This window comes from Myotis nattereri (assembly GCF_964212035.1).
Source record: "Myotis nattereri genome assembly, chromosome: X".
NCBI lineage: Eukaryota > Metazoa > Chordata > Mammalia > Chiroptera > Vespertilionidae > Myotis > Myotis nattereri.
Genome location: NC_138078.1, coordinates 10735323 through 10755241, shown reverse-complemented (window position 1 = coordinate 10755241; position 19919 = coordinate 10735323). Strand labels below are relative to the sequence as shown.

The 19919-nt window shown below is 44.5% G+C and overlaps 1 protein-coding gene across 4 annotated transcripts in view; it reads right to left on the bottom strand.

Moving 5' to 3' along the window:
- The window catches only part of PPEF1 (protein phosphatase with EF-hand domain 1), a 95992-nt gene extending 76787 nt beyond the window's left edge, over window positions 1-19205 (bottom strand). For 2 of the 4 annotated variants that reach the window (XM_081081516.1, XM_081081519.1), the window contains exons 1-3: window positions 16941-17099; window positions 16733-16811; window positions 5729-5872 (exon numbers count right to left, since the gene is read on the bottom strand). In XM_081081516.1, coding sequence (XP_080937642.1) covers window positions 5729-5774 — 46 coding nt within the window. In that variant the 5' untranslated portion in view covers window positions 5775-5872; window positions 16733-16811; window positions 16941-17099. The other 2 variants (XM_081081517.1, XM_081081518.1) reach the window with 2 other exon arrangements.
- Window positions 19206-19919: the final 714 nt, after the last annotated feature.

Here is a 19919-nt window from a genome sequence, read left to right as displayed (position 1 = left end):
GTATCAAAAGGAGCATGGACTGGGTGAAAAAGGTGAAGGGATTAAGAAATAAAAACAAAAGCTCATAGACACAGACAACAGTATGGTGATTACCAGAGGGAAAGAGGGGTGGGGTGTTATCGTAACATTAATAAATATTAATAAAGAAAAGAAGGCAAATGGAGTCAGATATTGTAAACATAGTCACCTGGGAAGCTTCATCAGGAAGCTACAGCTCCACACAGCATTGTTCCTCCAAGGTGTAAACACCCCTCCCTTCCCCCATCTGGTACTGGATTATTGGGGGAAGAAGGGGGAATAGGCACATGTGCAGTGGGAGTTGGAGTGGCCCAGGGGAGGTGCTTGTCAGGCTAGTCTGGGGAACAATGGATTGGCTAGGGGGTGGACCCCATCAAAAGCATGTGAAATCTTAGAAAGTTAATTGGTTAGTTTGAAGAAGCTACTGGTTAAAATCCCCAAGGAGTTCCCTCTGCTTTGTTCTTCTCTTACTCTCTCTTGCTCCATGACCACACTCATCTGTGTGATCACCTGTTCTCTCTCTATAGCCATGTGGCCTTAAGCAGTCACATGTCCCATGGCCTTGCATACCCTACACACAATGGACTGCAGCTGGGAACACAAGCTAAGCTAGCCAGATGCTGGACTGGACTGTGCTTTAATATGAAGCAGAAACTCTGGGCCGTGGCCTTCATTCTGGGCCTGCTGAAGACTGGACTTCTTCCATGGTGAGAAGGGCAAAGATGGGAACTTGGAGGGGACCCCCTTAACTTTACATCATCAATAAAGCTTTCCACAAAACCCCATCCTCCCATGGGAGTCTCAGGAAATTCCTTTTCCTTGCAGCACCCCAAGAACTCCACTTCCACCAATAACAGGGGGAGGTAGAAAAGGGTAAAAGGGGAATAAATGATTAAAGAAGGAGACTTGTCTTGGGGTAGTAAGCACACAATACAATTTACAGATGAGGTATTATAGAGTTGTATACCTAAAACCTATTCCATTTTATTAACCAACTAGTGGCCCGGTGCATGAAATTTGTGCATGGAGGGGTGTCCCTCAGCCCGGCCTGCACCCTCTCCAATCTGGGACCCCTCGGGGTATGTACGACTGAGCAAAAGATAAGATGAGAATCATATGAAGTGAAGAAGGTCTTATGTACCCACAGGGATTGGGCCTAAACCAGCAGTCGAACATCCCTCTCACAATCAGGGACCACTGGCTCCTAACCACTCACCTGCCTGACTGCCTGATCGCCCCTAACCACTCTGCCTACCGGCCTGATCACCTCCAACTGCCCCCCCACCGGCCTGCTTGCCCCCACCTATACCTCCCTCTGCTGGCCTGATCACCCCCAACTACCCCCCCTGCCATCCTGTTCATCCCCAAATGCCCCCCTGCTGGCCTGATCACCCCCAACTACCCCCTCTGCTGGTGTGCTTGCCCCCAACTGCCCCCTCTGCCAGCCTAATTGCCCCCAACTTCCCCCCCTGCCAGCCTGCTCATCCCCAACTACCCCCCCTGCTGGCCTGATCACCCCCAACTGCCACCCCCTGCTGGCCTGCTCACCCCCAACTGCCCCACCCTGCCAGCCTGATCACCCCTAACCGCCTCTGCTTCGGCCCCGCCACCATGGCTTTGTCTGGAAGGACATCCAGAAGGTCTCCCGGAAGGTTTCCTGGTCGAATTAGCATATTACCCCTTTATTAGTATAGCTGTTACCCCAATACATTCAATAGGTTTTTTTTAAAGTAGCATATTCTTTGGAATCTGTCAAACCTGGCTCCAATTCAGGTTCAGCCACCAACTAATGCATGACTTGGGGCAGTTCTGTAAGTCTTAGTTTCTTCATCTAGAAAGAGAGACTAATCAAATCTTCCTCCAAGAATTTTGGTGAGAAATAGAAATAATGAATGTTGTAGGCACTCAGTAAAGTATAGCCATTATTTTTCTCTTCCCTGTTGCATGTCGCAAAGGGAGTGAAATAACAACAATAACGATAAAAATCAATGCTACTTCTCTACATGGAAGGTGGATAGCCCACAAGAAGGGGATAGCTTCCATTTTACATGTAAACTACTCTTTCTCAAAAATACCATGAGCCAGGCTGGTGTGGCTCAGCTAGCTGGAGTGTCATCCATGAACCAGGAGGTCATAGTTCGATTCCCAGTCAGGGCACATGCCAGGGTTGTGGGCTGGATCCCCAGTAGGGGGTGTGCAAGAGGCATCCTATTGATGTTTCTCTCTTATCAATGTTTCTACCTCTCTCTCTCTCCCTTCCTCTCTCTGAAATCAATAAAAACATTTTTAAAATGCCTTAACATTCCATGCCTGCTCGCCCCCAACTTTCTGGGATATTTTTCTTTCTAATATTTTTGATTCGGGGTTGGATAAATCAGTGGATGGGAAATCCACAGATATGGATGGCCAACTACACATGCACAATTCAACTAGGAGAGAGCACAGCATTTGAAACCAAAAGGAAACCATCTCACACTAACTCGCATGGAAAACCCTTCATCCTAAACTCTCCATACTAAGACTGAGTGAACTTCCAAAACCAAGATGTGGATAAATTGAAGAGCAAGCATGGAGGAGAAACCAAGATGGTGGCATAGGTAAACACTGGAAATTGCTGCCTCACACAATCACTTCAAAAATATAAAAGACAAAATAGACATCATCCAGAACCACAGGAAGGCTGGCTGAGTGGAAATTCTACAACTAGAAGGAAAGAGAAAAGCACACTGAGACTCAGAGGAGGTCCAGAAGTAAAGTGCAGAGGTACGGAGGCGTGCACGGAAAGGGCTGGCAACTGAGGACACGGTTGTCTTTTTCAATCGGGAGGGAGACACAAGCTCTCGATGGCCCTGACTCCAGTTCTGGGCAAGTCTCTGGGGACTGAGACTCATACTGGGAGAAACTGGACTGTCTGGCACTGGACAGAACTCAAGGGCGGCTTTCTCTCAGAGGGGCTTGCAGCGATTACCATAGGACACTGAGACCTGGGACCTCTTAGGGCAGGGCTGAGGATCAGCCATAGCTGTTTGCTCCGCCCTGTTGATTCCCTGAGACCCCACCCCACCCAAGCTGTGCGTAGAGGCTTTTGCATATGAATGACCTGGCCCTTTGCAATCTAAAATTACCTAACAAACTGCAGCTGGGTCAGAGAGACCCAGGTCATCCAAAAGAAGGCCCAAGGCCACACAGCAGACTGCATTGCTTCACAGCTGGGCCTCATCTGGGCACCTCCAAATCCCAAACAAAGAAGAGGAATCTGCAGATCTCTCTGTACCTCCTGCTAGGTAGCCTCAGGGAGAGGCTAAATTAGCACCTCCTTAGAGATCCAAGTGCCAGTGTACCCAGTGGTCAGAGTGGGACCATCCTGATTACAACTCCTCAGATCTATAAGGGACACACTCAGGGGGCAGACTCAGTGAGCACCAAAGCCTCACTGAAGCAAGTCTTGCCCCATAAGGGTGTCACCAGCACAGAAGTTCTCCCACCATAGACACAGCTGATTCTCATAGCCAATTGGCTGGGAGGTCAATTCCTCCCAGTGATACCAACTAAAATCAAGGCTTAACTACAAGACTGTTCACACAGCCCACAAAGGGGTACACCAAGGGTGTCCACCTCAGGTAATTGGGGAGGCTGAGCCACTGGGCCCTATAGGACACCTACCACAGAAAATCACTCTATCAACACAGGAAAGCAGCCAAAATGCAGAGATAAAGAAACAGGTCACAAATGACAGAAATGGAGGAAAGCGAACTACTGGATATAGAGTTCAAAACCACAGTTTTAAGGCTTTTCAAGAATTTTCTAGAAACCACCGATAAATTTAGTAAGACCCTCAATAAGTCTAGTGAGACCCTCGAGGATATGAAAAAGGACCAACTAGAAATTAAGCATACACTGACTGAAATAAAGAATATTATACAGAGATCCAACAGCAGACTTGAGAATGGCAAGAATCAAGTCAAAGATTTGAAGTACAAAGAATTAAAAACCACCCAAATGGAAAAGCAAAAAGAAAAAAGAATCCAAAAATATGAAGACAGTGTAAGGAGCCTCTGGGACAACTTCAAGCGTACCAACATCCGAATTATAGGGGTGCCAGAAGAAGAGAGAGAGCAAGATATTGAAAACCTATTTGAAGAAATAATGACAGAAAACTTTCCCTACCTGGTGAAAGAAATAGACTTACAAGTCCAGGAAGCGCAGAGAACCCCAAACAAAAGGAATCCAAAGAGGACCACACCAAGACACATCATAATTAAAATGCCAAGAGCAAAAGACAAAGAGAGAATCTTAAAAGCAGCAAGAGAAAAACAGCTAGTTACCTACAAAGGAGTACCCATACATCCGTCAGCTGATTTCTCAACAGAAACTTTGCAAGCCAGAAGGAAGTGGCAAGAAATATTCAAAGTGATGAATACCAAGAACCTACAACCCAGATTACTCTATCCAGCAAAGCTATCATTCAGAATTGAACGTCAGATAAAGAGCTTCACAGATAAGGAAAAGCTAAAGGAGTTCATCACCATCAAACCAGTATTATATGAAATGCTGAAAGGTATCCTTTAAGAAGAGGAAGAAGAAAAAGGTAAAGATAAAAATTATGAACAACAAGTACATATCTATCAACAAGTGAATCTAAAAATCAAGTAATAAAAAATCTGATGAACAGAATAAACTGGTGAATATAATAGAATCAGGGGCATAGAAAGGGAGTGGACTGACAGTTCTCGGGGGCAAAGGGGTGTGGGGGTGCAGGAAGAGACTGGGCAAAAATTGTACACCTATGGATAAGGACAGTGTGTGTGGGGGGTAAGGGCAGAGGGTGGGGTGGGAACCGGGTGGAGGGGAGCTATGGGGGGAAAAAAGAGGAACAACTGTAATAATCTGAACAATAAAGATTAAAAAAAAACACACCAAGATGTGGAAGAGAAATTGGGGCAATTATCTATACCTAGATAACAAAAGGATGGAATTTAAGAACAAATTATTCACATAACTGTCCCAGCTTGCTTGTTTTTATTTTAATTTCTTTGCAAAGACTATGTTTCTTAAACACTCGAGTTTTAACTAGATTCTAGTACCTATGAGAAAGAACCTCAGTACAAAATAAAGAAAATGTTAAGTTTCTAATTATATAGGAATAGTAGGGGGCATGTCAACTATTTAGAAACAACACCCTTTTGGAGAAGCAGATGTTCTAGCATTTGCCAAACTCTACCTAGAATATTCTAAAAACATGAGGCAAATCTCATAAAGTTCTGTGTTGAATAGCTATAAAAATAATCTGATCACTGAGTTATAAAACCTAATAAAGATTCAATGATGTTACCAAATGTCACATAGGTATGAATATAGCTATTTATAAGCATATTGAATAAATAATATAAGTTTACAGAGACTTTCTTGTTCCCTGCCACTGAGTTTTAAATTGAGATTTTATATTAGTATATTTCCAACTGAAATCAAATCAAATATAAAATATCTCTTAGATAATACTTTATGGTACATCAGAAATTCAAAGCTACATTTTCCTAACAGTAGTTTCTGATGTTATCCCAATATTTAGCCTTTGGTTCAAGTGATGATGCCTTGTGCAAAATCACACAGAGCAGGCAGCTCCAGAACCAACTATGTGAGTAAATGAGAAAGGAGGACAGGTAATTGGCTCATTTTTCATCAGGAAGACAGGCACATTCCTAGCACTCACTTTTTGCAGATTTCTTGATTTTAATTGATGAACTACCACAGCCCATGTCTTCTAGATGGTATGAAATAGTTGCAACTTCTTATTCCCAGATGGTGTGAAGAGGTGTGAGAAACCACTCCTTAGCTGGCACTTCAGTCACAGAGCCTGATGGGGAATACACAGGAGGGAGGGGAAGGAAGCAGGATGTTAACAACTAGGTATCTAAGGACTGACTGCTCAGCAGGATTCATTTTATGCTTCTTCTCAACTGCCGTTCGTTCGTCATGTGATGTGGAAAGTGACCAGACATAATCTAATCCTGGTTTATTTTCCACAGCACAGCAGCAGCAACGGAGCAGCTATAGGTTGCTTTTCTGTTACACATAAATTTTATTTTCCTCATGTCTCAGTCAGATCAAGGTCTGCAGAAAATAAAACATTAAAAACGAAAAGAAAAATGGCAATGTAAGAGCGTTCAATTTTCTAACTGAAATACAGGGAATAAGATATGAAAGATCTGACATTATTTAACAGTGTTAGTTTTCAGCTCAAATAATTAAATCTATCTGGGCTTTGAAAAACACAAATTGGAGGACTGACTATGAGACAAAAACAAGATATTTAAATGCCAAAATCCAAATCAAAGTGAGTTCTTTGACAATATTTCTCAGAATCAGAGCACTTGTTTATAAAAAGGAGGTTCAAGGCCTCCCCCTCAAAGGAAGGCATCAGAATCTGTCCAAGTGCCCTTTTTAAACAAGCTCTCCCAGTGTTTTTGAGACTCTTCCAAATCTACCTTCCGCTAGCTCACCAGCCCCTCTGACGAGTAGATGAAACTACTAAAGGGATTTTCCACAATCACTCCCTGAGAATTTCTGATGAAATTCCTTTCCTCATCGATTTTTGGGGGGTGATATTTCTGAAGGGGGCCAAAAGTTTTGCTTTTGGTGATACTGATCTTTAAGCAGGGATATTAAGAGAAACAAAAGACTCAGAAAGAACCTTTGACCTTCCCCCTTTCCTGCCGAAGAGATTCAAATAGGGGGGGAAAACCTGCTTCAGGAAGAGAACCTTATCACAATCACCTTAGTATTAGAAGGAGGACTCTAAGCAGGTGCCCACTTACTAGACCACCCTGTGTCTCACTGTTTCTGGGTTGCCTAGCAAAAGTATGTTCCTCTCTTCCTCAACTACCTGTAAATTGCCTACTTGCTTTGAAATCTCAGGCCCCCTTTTCTTCTTTGTTCAAAAATGACCTATACAGTACACCCAATTTTACTTCACTGTCTTTGGAATTTCCATGCTTATGTGAATCCCCTGTGAGCATGTATTAAAATTTAATTTTCTCCTGGTGATTTGTCTCTGTTGATTTGATTATTAGCCCATGTAGAAGAAACTAGAAGGTGGGAGTAAAATTATTATTTTTTTTAGCTCCCACATTTCCCTTATTTTTTGATGCTCCAAAGCAACCTGATCTAATATATTTACATTTCTTATAGAAAAAAAGTCATAGAACAACTAAGTAACTAGGAACCCTACAGGCATGTTTATGTTTCCATTAGCACTACACTAAAAGCTTCAAAATTTCAACTCAACTGAAGAAAAGGGAAAACAAAAATGAGAAAATATTTTAATTATGAAAATATTTTTAAAATAATAACCTTAATAAACAGATATTCTAATCAGAACAGGCCTGATTCTTTTACGTGTTGAATCAATTAACCCTCTTAAATTTGGAGTTATTTACAAATTTAATAGGGATTTATTTTATATCCTTTGTTGTTGTTCATCTTCACCCGAGGATATTTTTTTCCATTGATTTTTTTAGAGAGAATGGAAGGGAGGGGGAAAAACAGAGAGAGAGAAACATCAATGTGAGAGAGACACATAAACTGGTAGCCTCCTGCACATGCCCCAACCAGGGATCGAGCCTGCAACCAACATATGATTCCCTTGAATGGAATCAAACCCAGGACCTTTCAGTCTGCAGGCTGACACTTTAACTACTGAGCAAAAGCAGCTAGGGCTATATCTTTCTTAAACGGTAACAAGGTCAGCTCCAAGAGCACACAACCCTTGTGGCATTCCACTCCAAACCATTTTCCAAGGTTACCGCAGATCCATCACATCCTTCAAGCATATTTGTACATTTAGGGGGTACATTCATCCATCATACCTATCATCTTATGTATTTATGAGAGGTCCTTGGAATTTTTTTTTTTAATCCTCACCAGAGGATATTTTTCCCATTGATTTTTAGAGAGAGTGGAAAGTGAGGGACAAGGGGGAGAGAGGGAGAGGGAGAGGGAGAGGGAGAGGGAGAAGGAGAGGGAGAGGGAGAGGGAGAGGGAGAGGGAGAGGGAGGGGGAGAGGGAGAGGGAGAGGGAGAGGGAGAGGGAGGGGGAGAGGGAGAGGGAGAGGGAGAGGGAGAGGGAGAGGGAGAGGGAGAGGGAGAGACCTACTTGAGAGAGACACTACGTGAGAGAGACACATCAACTGATTGCCTCCTGCATGCACCCCTACAGGGACTGGGAACCTGCAAACAAGGTACGTGCCCTTGACTGGGAATTAAACCAAGGACTCTTTGGACCATGGGCCAACACTCTAACCACTGAGCAAAACCAGCCAGTGTGGTCCTTGGAAATTTGCTAAATATTTTAATGAAATTAAGATATGTACTTTGACACCTTGACATTCCAAGTTATCGCAAATCAGAAGAAGAAAAAGAAGAGGAGGAAGAGAAGGAAAAGGGAGGGTGGGAAGTCAGGGAGAGAGGAAGAAAGGAAATCAGTTTGGCATGATTTTTAATAACAAAATCATAGATGTGTAAAGGTGGGAGAGACCTTTAAAATTACCTAGAATTGACAGAAAGTACAAGGAAGTTAAGCATCTTGCATAATTATCATATAGGCAAAATGGTTATCAAACTTTGTTGCATTTTAGTTATCGCCTGGGGAGCTTTCAAACTCTTATTGATCAGACAGCATCTTATTAAATCAGAATCTCTGGGGGCTTAGAAAACTGGTGCCTGGGTCCCCTTGGGTGGAGTTGGGAATCTGGATTTTTTAAAGCTCCCCAGATGATTCTAATATGCAGCAAAGTTTGACAATCTCTAATAGAGACAATGTTTTAGTGAATCCACGATGATGCCTAGTGAACATCACATTTTCCTCTGAATGCTTTTTGACTTCATCTGTTTGGAACAAGATTTTTCCAAAGGTCATGTCAGGCTTATAAGGCTGTGGTTTCTGGCATCTACCCTTTTCTCATGTTTGAAATTGGGGCACTATTTACACATCACTTGCCTTCTCTCCATGCTCAAAAATACCTCTAAGGTTATCTGCAATGCCTATGAGAACACATCTGCTGGGGTCTTCATCAGCCTTTGAAGTAGTTCATCTACTCCTGCTGACCTTATCCAAGTGCCTATATTAATGCTCTCCAACATGAGTACCACGAGACTTACCAGAGGAGATTATTAAAAATTCAGACTTGCCCTACCTGGTTTGGCTTACTGGATAGAATGTTGGCCTGCGAACTGAAGGGTCCTGGCTTGATTCTGGTCAAGGGCACATGCCCACATTGCTGGCTTGATCCCCATTATAGGAGGCAGTCGATCAATAATTCTCTCTCATCATTGATGTTTCTATCTCTCTCTCTCCCTCTCCCTCCCTCTCTAAAATCAATAAAAATACATTTTTTTAAAAAATGCAGACTCCCGCCCAGCTGGCATGGCTCAGTGGTTGAGCATTGACCTATGAAACAGGAGGTCATGGTTTGATTCCCAGTCAGGGCACATGCCCAGGTTGCAGGCTTCATTCCCAGTGGAGCATGTGCCGGAGACAGCTGATCAATGATTCTCTCTCATCATCGATGTTCCTATCTCTCTCTCCTTCTCCCTTCCTCTCTGAAATCAATAAAAATCCTATCTAATAATAGACAAACATGGTAATTAACCGTACCTCCGACACGCTTCCCATAGGCTAATCGGGGCGATATGCAAATTAACTGCCAACCAAGATGGCAGCCAGCAGCCAGGCAGCTGAAGCGAACAGGAGGCTTGCTTGCTCCAGTGATGGAGGAAGCCAAGGTTCCCCACCTGCCGCTGCTGGCCTCTGAGCTGCACTCTAAGAAACAATGTTGCAATTATGGAAGCTAAACAAACCCCAGAAACCTGTTTTCAGCCAGCCGGGCCTCAGAGCTGGAGTTGCAACAGTGTTTCAATTATAGAAGCCAAACAAACCCAGATACCTGCTTTCAGCAGCTGAGGTCTCAGAGCTGGAGCCGAGCCTCAGAGCTAAAGCCAGCTCTCAGTTGCAGTGACAGCCATAGAAGGTAAATAAATTACAGAATAAAAAGAAAAAAAAGAGAGGTTGGGAGCTTCAGTCACCCGCCAGCATGAAAATGGCCCTCAGCCCCTCACCCAGACTGGCCAGTCACCCCAGTGGGGACCCCCACCCTGAAGGGGGTGTGACCAGCTGCAAACAGCCATCATCCCCTCATCCAGGCTGGCCAGGCACCCAAGCAGGACCCCCACCCTGATTCAGGACACCCTTCAGGGCAAACCAGCTGGCCCCCACCCGTGCACCAGGCCTCTATCCTATATAATAAAAGGGTAATAAGCAAACTGACCCTCACAGCAGAAAGACTGGGAATGACGGGTCACTATGACACACACTGACCACCAGGGGACAGACACTCAATGCAGGAGCTGCCCTCTGGTGGTCAGGGCGCTCTCACATGGGAGGAGCTCTGCTCAGCCACAAGCCAGGCTGATGGCTGCCAGTACAGCAGTGGTGGTGGGAGCCTCTCCTGCCTCCTCAGCAGCGCTAAGGATGTCCGACTGCAGTTTAGGCCTGCTCCCCGCTGGCAAGTGGACATCCCCCGAGGGCTGCCGGGCTGCCAGAGGGATGTCTGATTGCCATCTTAGGCCCAATCCCCCAGGAAGCGGGCCTAAGCCAGCAGGTGGTCATCCCCTGAGGCGTCCCAGACTGCGAGAGGGCACAGGCCAGGCTGAGGGACCCCCCCTTCCCCTCGAGTGCACAAATTTTTGTGCACCGGGCCTCTGGTATATTTTATAAAAATAAACTTAAAATTCAGGTTCCCAGGCTTCACTGCCAATACTGGATTCAAGAAGTCTGGGTGGCCTGCACCTTTCAGGGGGCTTTGGCGCAGGCACTTCCTGTATCTGTTTGAGAAACTCTGCTCTCCATCTCTTCCTTGGGCTTCACTTCCATCATCATGCTATTTTTCCTACCCTTTTTATGAATACACTTGAGGCCCACTGCATGAATTCGTGCACCAGGGGGTCCCTCGGCCTGGCCTGCGGGATCAGGCCAAAACCAACTCTCTGACATCCCCTGAGGGATCCCAGATTGTGAGAGGGTGCATGCCAGGCTGAGGGACCCAACCAGTGACAATTGGGTCTGGGGAGGGACACAGGAGGTTCGCTAGCCAGGAAGGGACCATGGGAGAGCTCCAGGGCATGTCCAGCCCATCTCAGTTCAAATCGGCTGGACCTCAGCAGCAAGCTCACCTACCGGTCAGAGCATCTTCCCCCTGGTGGTCAGTGCACATCATAGTGACTGGTTGACCAGTCGAATGTCTGACCCCTGGTGGTCAGTGCACGTCATAGTGAGCAGTTGAGCAGCTTTAGCATATCATTAGCATATTACACTTTGATTGGTTGACCAGCCAACTGGACGACCAGACACTTAGCATATTAGGCTTTTATATGCTACTAGGAGCCCTGAGCATGAATCCATGCACCAGTAGGTCACTGCCACCCTCCTGTAGCTCTTCGCCTGCTGCCCTGCCCTCCTGTAGCTCTCTGCCTGCTGCCCCACCCTGCTGTAGCTCTCCGCCTCCCACTTGCTTGCTGCCCTGCCCCATACTGTAGTTCTCTGCCACTTGCTTGTAGCCAGTAGGTCACTGCCACCCTCCTGTAGCATTCCGCCGACTGCCACACCCTCCTGTAGCTTCCCCTGCCCCACTCCCCCCCTCCAATCCCTTATAGCTTGCTGGCCTGCCCCCTCCTGTAGCTCTCCGAAGCTCCCTTTTACTTCGCCACACCCTCCTGTAGCTTCCCCTGCCCCACTCCCCCCCTCCAATCCCTTATAGCTTGCTGGCCTGCCCCCTCCTGTAGCTCTCCGAAGCTCCCTTTTACTTCGCTGGCCCACCCTCCAGCTGATCTGTGATCTGGTGGTGACGTGATTGGTCATTACACCTCAGGGCATAACGGCTAATTAGTATATTCCTCTTTTATTATATAGGATACTAGTGGCCCGGTGCATGAAATCTGTGCACGGGGGAGGGAGGGTCCCTCAGCCCGGCCTGCACCCTCTCCAATCTGGAACCCTTTGGGGGATGTCTGACTGCCGGTTTAAGCCCAATCCCAAATCGGGCCTAAACCAGCAGTCGGACATCCCTCTCGCAATCTGGGACCGTTGGCTCCTAACTGCTCACCTGCATGCCTGCCTGATCGACCCTAACCACTCTGCCTGTTGGCCTGCTCGCCCTCAACTGCCCCCCCCCCCGCCAGCCTGATCGCCCCCAACTACCCCTCCTGCTGGCCTGCTTGCCCCCAACTGCCCCCCTGCTGGCCTGATCGCCCCCAACTTCTCCCCACTGCCAGTCTGCTCGCCCCCAAGTGGCCACCCTGCTCTCCCCCAACTGGCCCCCTGCCAGCCTTCTCGCCCCCAACTGCCTCCCCCCAATGGCATGTTCACCCCCAACTGCCCTCCCCTCCTAGCTTGATCGCCCATAACTGCCTCTGCCTCGACCCCACCACCATGGCTTTGACCGAAAGGACATCTGGAAGGTCTCCCAGTCTAATTAACATATTACCCTTTTATTAGCATAGATAATAAAGAGGTCATATGCAAATTGACCATCACACCCTCACAAAGGTGGCTGCCTATGACCAGGCTGGCAGGGGGGGCAGTTAGGGGTGACCAGGTCAGTGAGGGGGTTGCATTTGAGGGCAACCAGGCCAGCAGAGGGGGGGCAGTTGGGGGCAATTAGGCTGGTGTGGGGGCAGTGAGGGGTGACCAGGCAGGCAGGCAGGTGAGCGATTAGGAGCCAGCAGTCCAGGATTGTGAGAGGGATGTCCGCCTGCCAGTTTAGGCCCAATCCCCGGGATCGGGCCTAAACCGGCAGTCGGACATCCCCTAAAGGGTCCCGGATTGGAGAGGGTCCAGGCTGGTCTGAGGGGACCCCCCCCCTCGTGCACGAATTTCATGCACTGGGCCTCTAGTATATAGATAAGAGTTGGGCATTGAGTAGGCAACAAACACTGATTCAACAAAAAGAAGTGATATATTTCAATCGTTATTTTCTTTATCCAGAAAAAGAAATAAATAAAGCAATATATCTCTCCAAAGGCATTTGGTTCTCAGTTAATTCACTGCACAACAAAAGTCCATATAAAAGATTCACTAGGAACTAAAAAGCATCATAGCTAAATATATTTCTGCTGGACTGTAAGCTTCTAGGGAATCTTACTTTCTAAACATTCCTTGAATCTCTGGCACCTACAGTTAAAGTGTCACCTAGTGTCTTTAACATAGCAAGTATTTGATAAATGATGAATGCACGAATAAATGAATATTTCTAAGCTAGAGTCCTTTAAAAATTAATAACTAAAGATAATTATTAGTCTATAATTTTGTGCACAAATGCTGGCTATTTGATTATAAACCTTTTATTAAACCAGAAAATGGATAGTACTTTATACATCCATTTTTAAACAAAATTTTTAAATCATGATGGAAATGGGAATTGTTTTAGAATTCTTTGGTATTAGAAAAAATAGTTGTTATTAGAATTTTTACATTATTAAATATTGCTTTCTTCCTTTTTCTGGAAAAAGAAAATGGAGATTGAAATATATCACTTCCTATTGTTGAATCAGAAACTTGTCCAGTGCCTCAGTCTCTCTAAAATCAATAAATTTTAAAAAAAGAAAAAGAGAGTTCATTTTAATTCTCGCCAAAACAAGACCTGGTTAAAGCCAGATGCCACTTCCTACTCCCACACACTGCCCAACTTAGACTGTAATTATCCACTTAAAGGCAGAGAGGGAAGCAAGTTTTTAAAGATGTGCCTTTGAGGACAGCTCTGGCTAGTTGCTAAGCTGATAAAAATGATTTGGGGATTTTCCATTATTTGGGAAAACATAAGCTCCTTCAATTTCCTGCCCTCTGTCAGCATTAGAAAAGCATTTAGTGTGCTAAAGAGTCTCTGAAGAAACAATTTCCTGGGGCCTGAAATGGGTTCTTCAGCTCTAGAGGTGGGGAGTGTCAGGAGCATTCACAAAGACCCAAGGATGCCACAGTCAGTCAAAAAATAGCTTGAAACTTGCCCGGTGCCACCGTCCCTTACCGATATATACATATATACTGAGGATGCTTTTTAAGCATAAACATAAAATAATGATTCATCATTGGCACTCATTTAAACTGTGCAAAACGAAAGGTTTCTAAGGCTTCCACTAAAAGGTTTTCACTGTGTGTGTGAGTGTATGTGTGGAAGGGGGATGAGGGGGAGAAGTGGAGGGTTGAACAGTTTGATGTTCATTTCTTTTCATCCTGGCCACTTTTCATTTCCAAAGGCGAAGATACAAAGAAAGAACAAAAGATGGTCCTTGGAGCCAAGCTAACCTTGGCCATCAAGTACCCTCTAAGCTAGCCCAATCTCCTCGTTGTTCTTATTCATTATTTTATTTCAAAGTACATCTCTACTGAACCCTCACACCTTGGCTCAGCCACGTTGATCTTGATTCCACCTCTGGCATTCTAGATGTGAACTATGGTTGGTTTCCCATGCTGGAAACTTAGCTTTTCCTAGCAGAAACTCAGCTTTTGTGAGAAATGATTATTCTAGCTCTGGCCCTGAGGAAGCCAAATCTAGAACTCAGTCATTCAACTGTGGACACCACAGATGTGTCCTCCAGATACCTCTTCAGGCTCACTCTGCTGCATGACATTTGGTCTTCATCAAAAGAGGGGTTCTAGCCTGGTGGGTGTGGCTCACTGGTTGAGCATAGACCTATGAACCAGGAGGTCACGGTTCGATTCCCAGTCAGGGCATATGCCCAGGTTGTGGGCTCGATCCCCAGTGGGGGTCATGCAGGAGGCAGCCGATCAATTATTCTCTCTCATCATTGATGTTTCTAGCTCTCTCTCCCTCTCCCTTCCTCTCTGAAATCAATAAAAATATATATATTTTTAAAAACAGGGGTTCTACAACCTGATGTCTGTGGCTTAAATATAACTAAAGGGCATAGAGTAGAGGAGTCCCTGGCAGACCATGCTAGAGAGGCTCCTTCCACTACTACCTTTCCAGTAAAACACTGTAGCATTTGCTTGTATCTGGGGTCCTAAATGAATAAGGGGAAATCTATAGGACTGAGCTGCTGATTCTTCTTGGGTCTCATTAGATTAAAGGATAAGAAAAGGGTGGAAATTATATTGGCCACTAGAAGGTATCTGAGGGTATCTGCTATTATATGAGGAAGGACTGTGATGAGGGGCAACTTGGCCTGGTGCCAGGTTTTCCAAAGTGTGTTTGTGGAAGTGTAGTTCCATGTTGTTTATAATTCTAGGAATAAGGCCCCCCCCCAAAAAAAAGATCTCATTATCAAATAAGTTCAGGAGAAGTAGGTTTACACAGGTTTCTTTACTACAGGATTCCTCAGAGCCTTCAATATGTTAATGTGCATCGTCAATTTCTAAGAAAGAGCTACAGTGTCCACTGTTTCCCAAACAGCCTAGCAGGGAACCCTTTTGAGGGAAACCATCTCAAAAACACCTATGGTTCCTAACTGCTTAATGCTGGCCCAGTGGAGCCTGGGGTTTAGAAGTCAGACAAACCAGAGTTTAAATTCTTCTCAGCTAGTCATTAATTACTCTGTACCTCCGTTTTCTCATAAGGAACTAGGGATAATAACATATCTGAGGAAGGAGCAATTCTTAGCTGATGAGTTAGGAGGGGCTATGCATGGGTGGGTACCCCTGTGGTAGAAGTGTTGAAATGAAACTTGTGTTTGCTCTAATCTCCTCCTTCCAAATGCATTGTCTGGGACCTTCCAGAGACTAAATCCCTTGGGTGTCTACAGGTTCTGGGATAATTGCAGATTCACAAGATATGGGCTCTTTCTCCCTGAGAACGCTAAGATCTGAAAGAACACTATACCAGAATAATAATAATAATAATAATAATAATAATAATAATAATGGCAGCTAAAATCACCACTACTTATTAAGGAACTATTATTTACCCAGCACAGTGGATGCTTTGTATTTCTATTAATCCAGTTAATCTTCACAGCGATCTTCAAGATGATATCATCACTCCCATATTACAGATGAAGGCACTGAGACTCAGAAATTAAATATTGTACTCCGTGGCACGCTGATCAGTGGCAGAACTGAAGACCTACTCTGTTTAATCTTAAAAAACAAAAATGTCTGTCCACTAAAAGGTTTGCTATGCCTTGGTTTCAGGACCCAACCTGGTCAATCTATGTAAGCACTAAATCACTAATGAGAATTCTTTAATGTTGCAGGGAATTCTGTTTCCCTTTCTTACAGACAGATGGAAACCCTGTGGTGCTCTGTGGTAACAAGAGGCCAAGGGAGCTAAAAAAAGATTTCTGAACATTCTGAACACGAAGTTGCACAATGGGGTTTAGAACACCCCATGAAGGGCCTAAAAGAGTTTCTTAAAGTATCCCTTCCCTCCTTTTCTAGCTCTCACCCAAGTGACCACAGAGTTTTTCCAAACATCACGTTCATTTGAAATAGGCCATAACCGTTTAGATTGCAAAGTCATCTGTGCACATTTTTTAAGACGATGGCAAGTGATTTGCAATCAGCATCCTTGAGAAAAATCAATCTGAGAAATTGCAAAGCAATCAAATAAACTCCAAGGAGTACACATTCCCTGTTTTGTTGCTACATAATATACGCTTATAATGTAGACTTCTGCTTCCCCCAAATACCTAAGAATAAACAAACATATTACCTGGTTCTTTTGCTTGGCCAATGCAGAGGTTTTTCCTCACCCCCCAAAAAAAAACGTTCTCTATGAGGAATACTGAAGTCTGAAAGAAAAAAGATAGAAGTCAGCTCTCTCTGGAACACCCCCTACATACACACACGTACTCCACACATCTCTGCAGCTCTCTGCAGGATGAGCTCCGGCTTAAATAAATCAAGAAATAAACACACACCCGCACACACAAAGAAATAACCCAAACAGGCCACAGCTGCTTTGCCTTCCAGCCTGGAAGCCGAGCCCAGAGCCACAGATCCGGGAAAGACTGAGCTCTGGCCAGCAGCCACAGCTTTCTGCCCCAACCCTGCCTTGTTTCAGGCTAGATAGGGATGTGCTCAAGTAATGGGCTGTGATCACATGACTGCTTCCAAGGGGACCAGGCTCTGTAAGGGCAGGACCAGGCCGCTGTTTGAATAAATAATATGCATCAGTACAAAGTATAAAAGAGAGTTTTGGCAAATAAGGGCAGAAAAGCATTCAATGGCTGACTCTTTAGGTAAATCAAGAATGATTTCTAGGAAACATTACAATAACCTCTCAGTACAATTAAGAAAAGGAAGTGGAATCACTAACCATTCCTCCTTAGGACTTGAAAAAGCATCGGTTAAAGGGGCAGCTGCTGGGTGCTGTGCTGCAAATTTATTTATATGACATTTTTATTCCTCCAGCTATTCAATTAGCCGCTTGCTGAAGAACCCATCTGTGAAAGGGAGATTCACCTCCCACCATCAGCAGAAAGGAAAAGGAAAGTTGACCTGTAATTTTGCTGAGTTTGAGAAGGATGAGGAGCGAAGACACACTTGAATAATCGAAGTGCGGATGTCAGTGCTGGATGCCACCAGCCACAGTTCGGCTGTCTTTTGAGGCAATCAGGGGTGACCTGTTCCCAGGGTCTCACGCTGAGTGCAGCTGCACTGACAGCAATTTTCCTCCCAAACTCTTCCTAGTTGGTTACACAGCGTATGGCCTTATCTTACTGGCCTTAGGCATAGAGAGCTAGGATTTAAAGGACTCCAGACATAATTATTTCATAACCCCACCCAAGCTACTCTTTAGCCAATTCCTTTCTGCAATTTGGTACCACAGGAGATCCAGTAAAGCAGTTACCTAGCTTGATGTTTATACTAATGGAGTCACTTTAAAAATAACTGGAAAGGTAGCTCTGGGCTTCTCTACTCTTATTAGCATATTAAATATTATCAGAGGGCCTCTTATGAGATAATGTAACCATATAGTTTTCTATGGCAGGAACTCCAAGCCCAGAACCTGAGGAGGCTGCCATACACATTGCAAATGATAACATAATTAGCCAGGCTCCCCCCAAAAAATAATGGATAATGTCACTGTATGGCTGAGTTTCCAGCCAAATGCCTATTCAATACAGTGATTAAATGATGGCTATGGTCTATACAGTTGTTCAAATGTCACCTCCTCTGTGTGATGTCTTTCCTGAATCACCAAAGGGGACTTAGTCACTGTCTTCTGGCACTCAAAGCCATGTGTGTGTCCAATTATAGAACTTCCCAAAGTGCACTGTAATTTGTCCTTTTACATGTGAAACCCTGAAGGGAAAGAATCCATTTCATTCCTCTTGGCATTCCAGCACCAAATGCAAATATTTGTTTAATCTCAGAAAGAAAGAAAAAGAGGATAAGAACTTGTGAATTAGGTAGTTATTTTAATGATCAGCTTCTGGATCATGAATTGAATTGGCTGTGCCCTATATGTGACTTGTCCAAAACTTAAAATTTGCTTAAAATGAAGAATTTAACCATATTTTTCCATTGTACAAAGCACGCTGAAATGCTACTTTGAGCCCCACAGAGTCCTATAGCCAGCTTCCAATTATTAAATGAATGTGCTCATGTATGTTAACAAGTCACAATGACAGTATCACATTTATTGAGTACTTACTATGTTCTAGACCAGGGGTGGGCAAACGTTTTGACTCGAAGGCCACAATGGGTTCTTAAACTGGACCGGAGGGCCGGAACAAAAGCATGGATGGAGTGTTTGTGTGAACTAATATAAATTCAAAGTAAACATCATTACATAAAAGGGTACGGTCTTTTTTTTTTTTTAGTTTTATTCATTTCAAATGGGCCAGATCCGGTCCGCGGGCCATAGTTTGCCCATGGCTGTTCTAGACACTTACAAATTTTAAATGTGTTAACCTTACCTAATCTATACATCATCGTATGAGACATATACTACTATTATCCCTATTTACGAATTAGGAACTATAGCCCAAAGTCAAACAGCAAATAAGCAGCAGAGCTGGGATATGAACCCAGGCACTTTGACTCTACAACCTCTGCTTATAATTATTACACTACACTGCCTCAGTCAGCACCTTATATGTTTGTAAAATGATGTTTCCAGCTTCTACTCAGATGTTATCTGGTTTTCCTCCAGCTGAAGATGGATGTGTTGTGCTAGTCTGAAAAAAGAAAAAATAATGGGTCAATTTATCTTTCAATGGGCACGTCACCATAGGGTAACAACCAATAGGAAAGGTGAGAACTCATTTCCCCCCCCCCCAGAAAAAGCCATAGAAATACCAAATCATCCTTAACTAAGATGCCTTGTGCTGTTTCATTCAATTCAACACATTTTTATTGAACATCTCCTATGTGGCAGGCACTGTGCTGAGGGGCGGACATAAATGGTGAAGAAAATGGAAACAATTAGGTGAGACACACACATAGGTAAATGAGAAATTAAAATCTGTCTCCTCACCTGGCCAGTGTGGCTTAGTGGTTGAGCATCAACCTATGTACCAAGAGGTCACTGGTTCGATTCTGGGTCAGGGCACATGCCCAGGATGCGGGCTTGATCCCCAGTAGGGGGTGTGTAGGAGGCAGCCAATCAATGTTTTTTGTTGTGGTGGTGGTTTTTTTATTGATTTCAGAGAGGAAGGGAGAGGGAGAGAGAGATAGAAACATCAGTGATGAGAATCATTGATTGGCTGCTTCCTGCACGCCCCCTACGGGGGATCAAGCCAGCATCCCAGGCATGTGCCCTTGATTGGAATCGAACCCGGGAACCTTCAATGCTCTATCCACTGAGCAAAACCAGCTAGGGCCCAATCAATGTTTCTGTCTCTTTCTCCCTTTCTAATAATCAATAAAACATATTTTTAAAAATCTCTCTC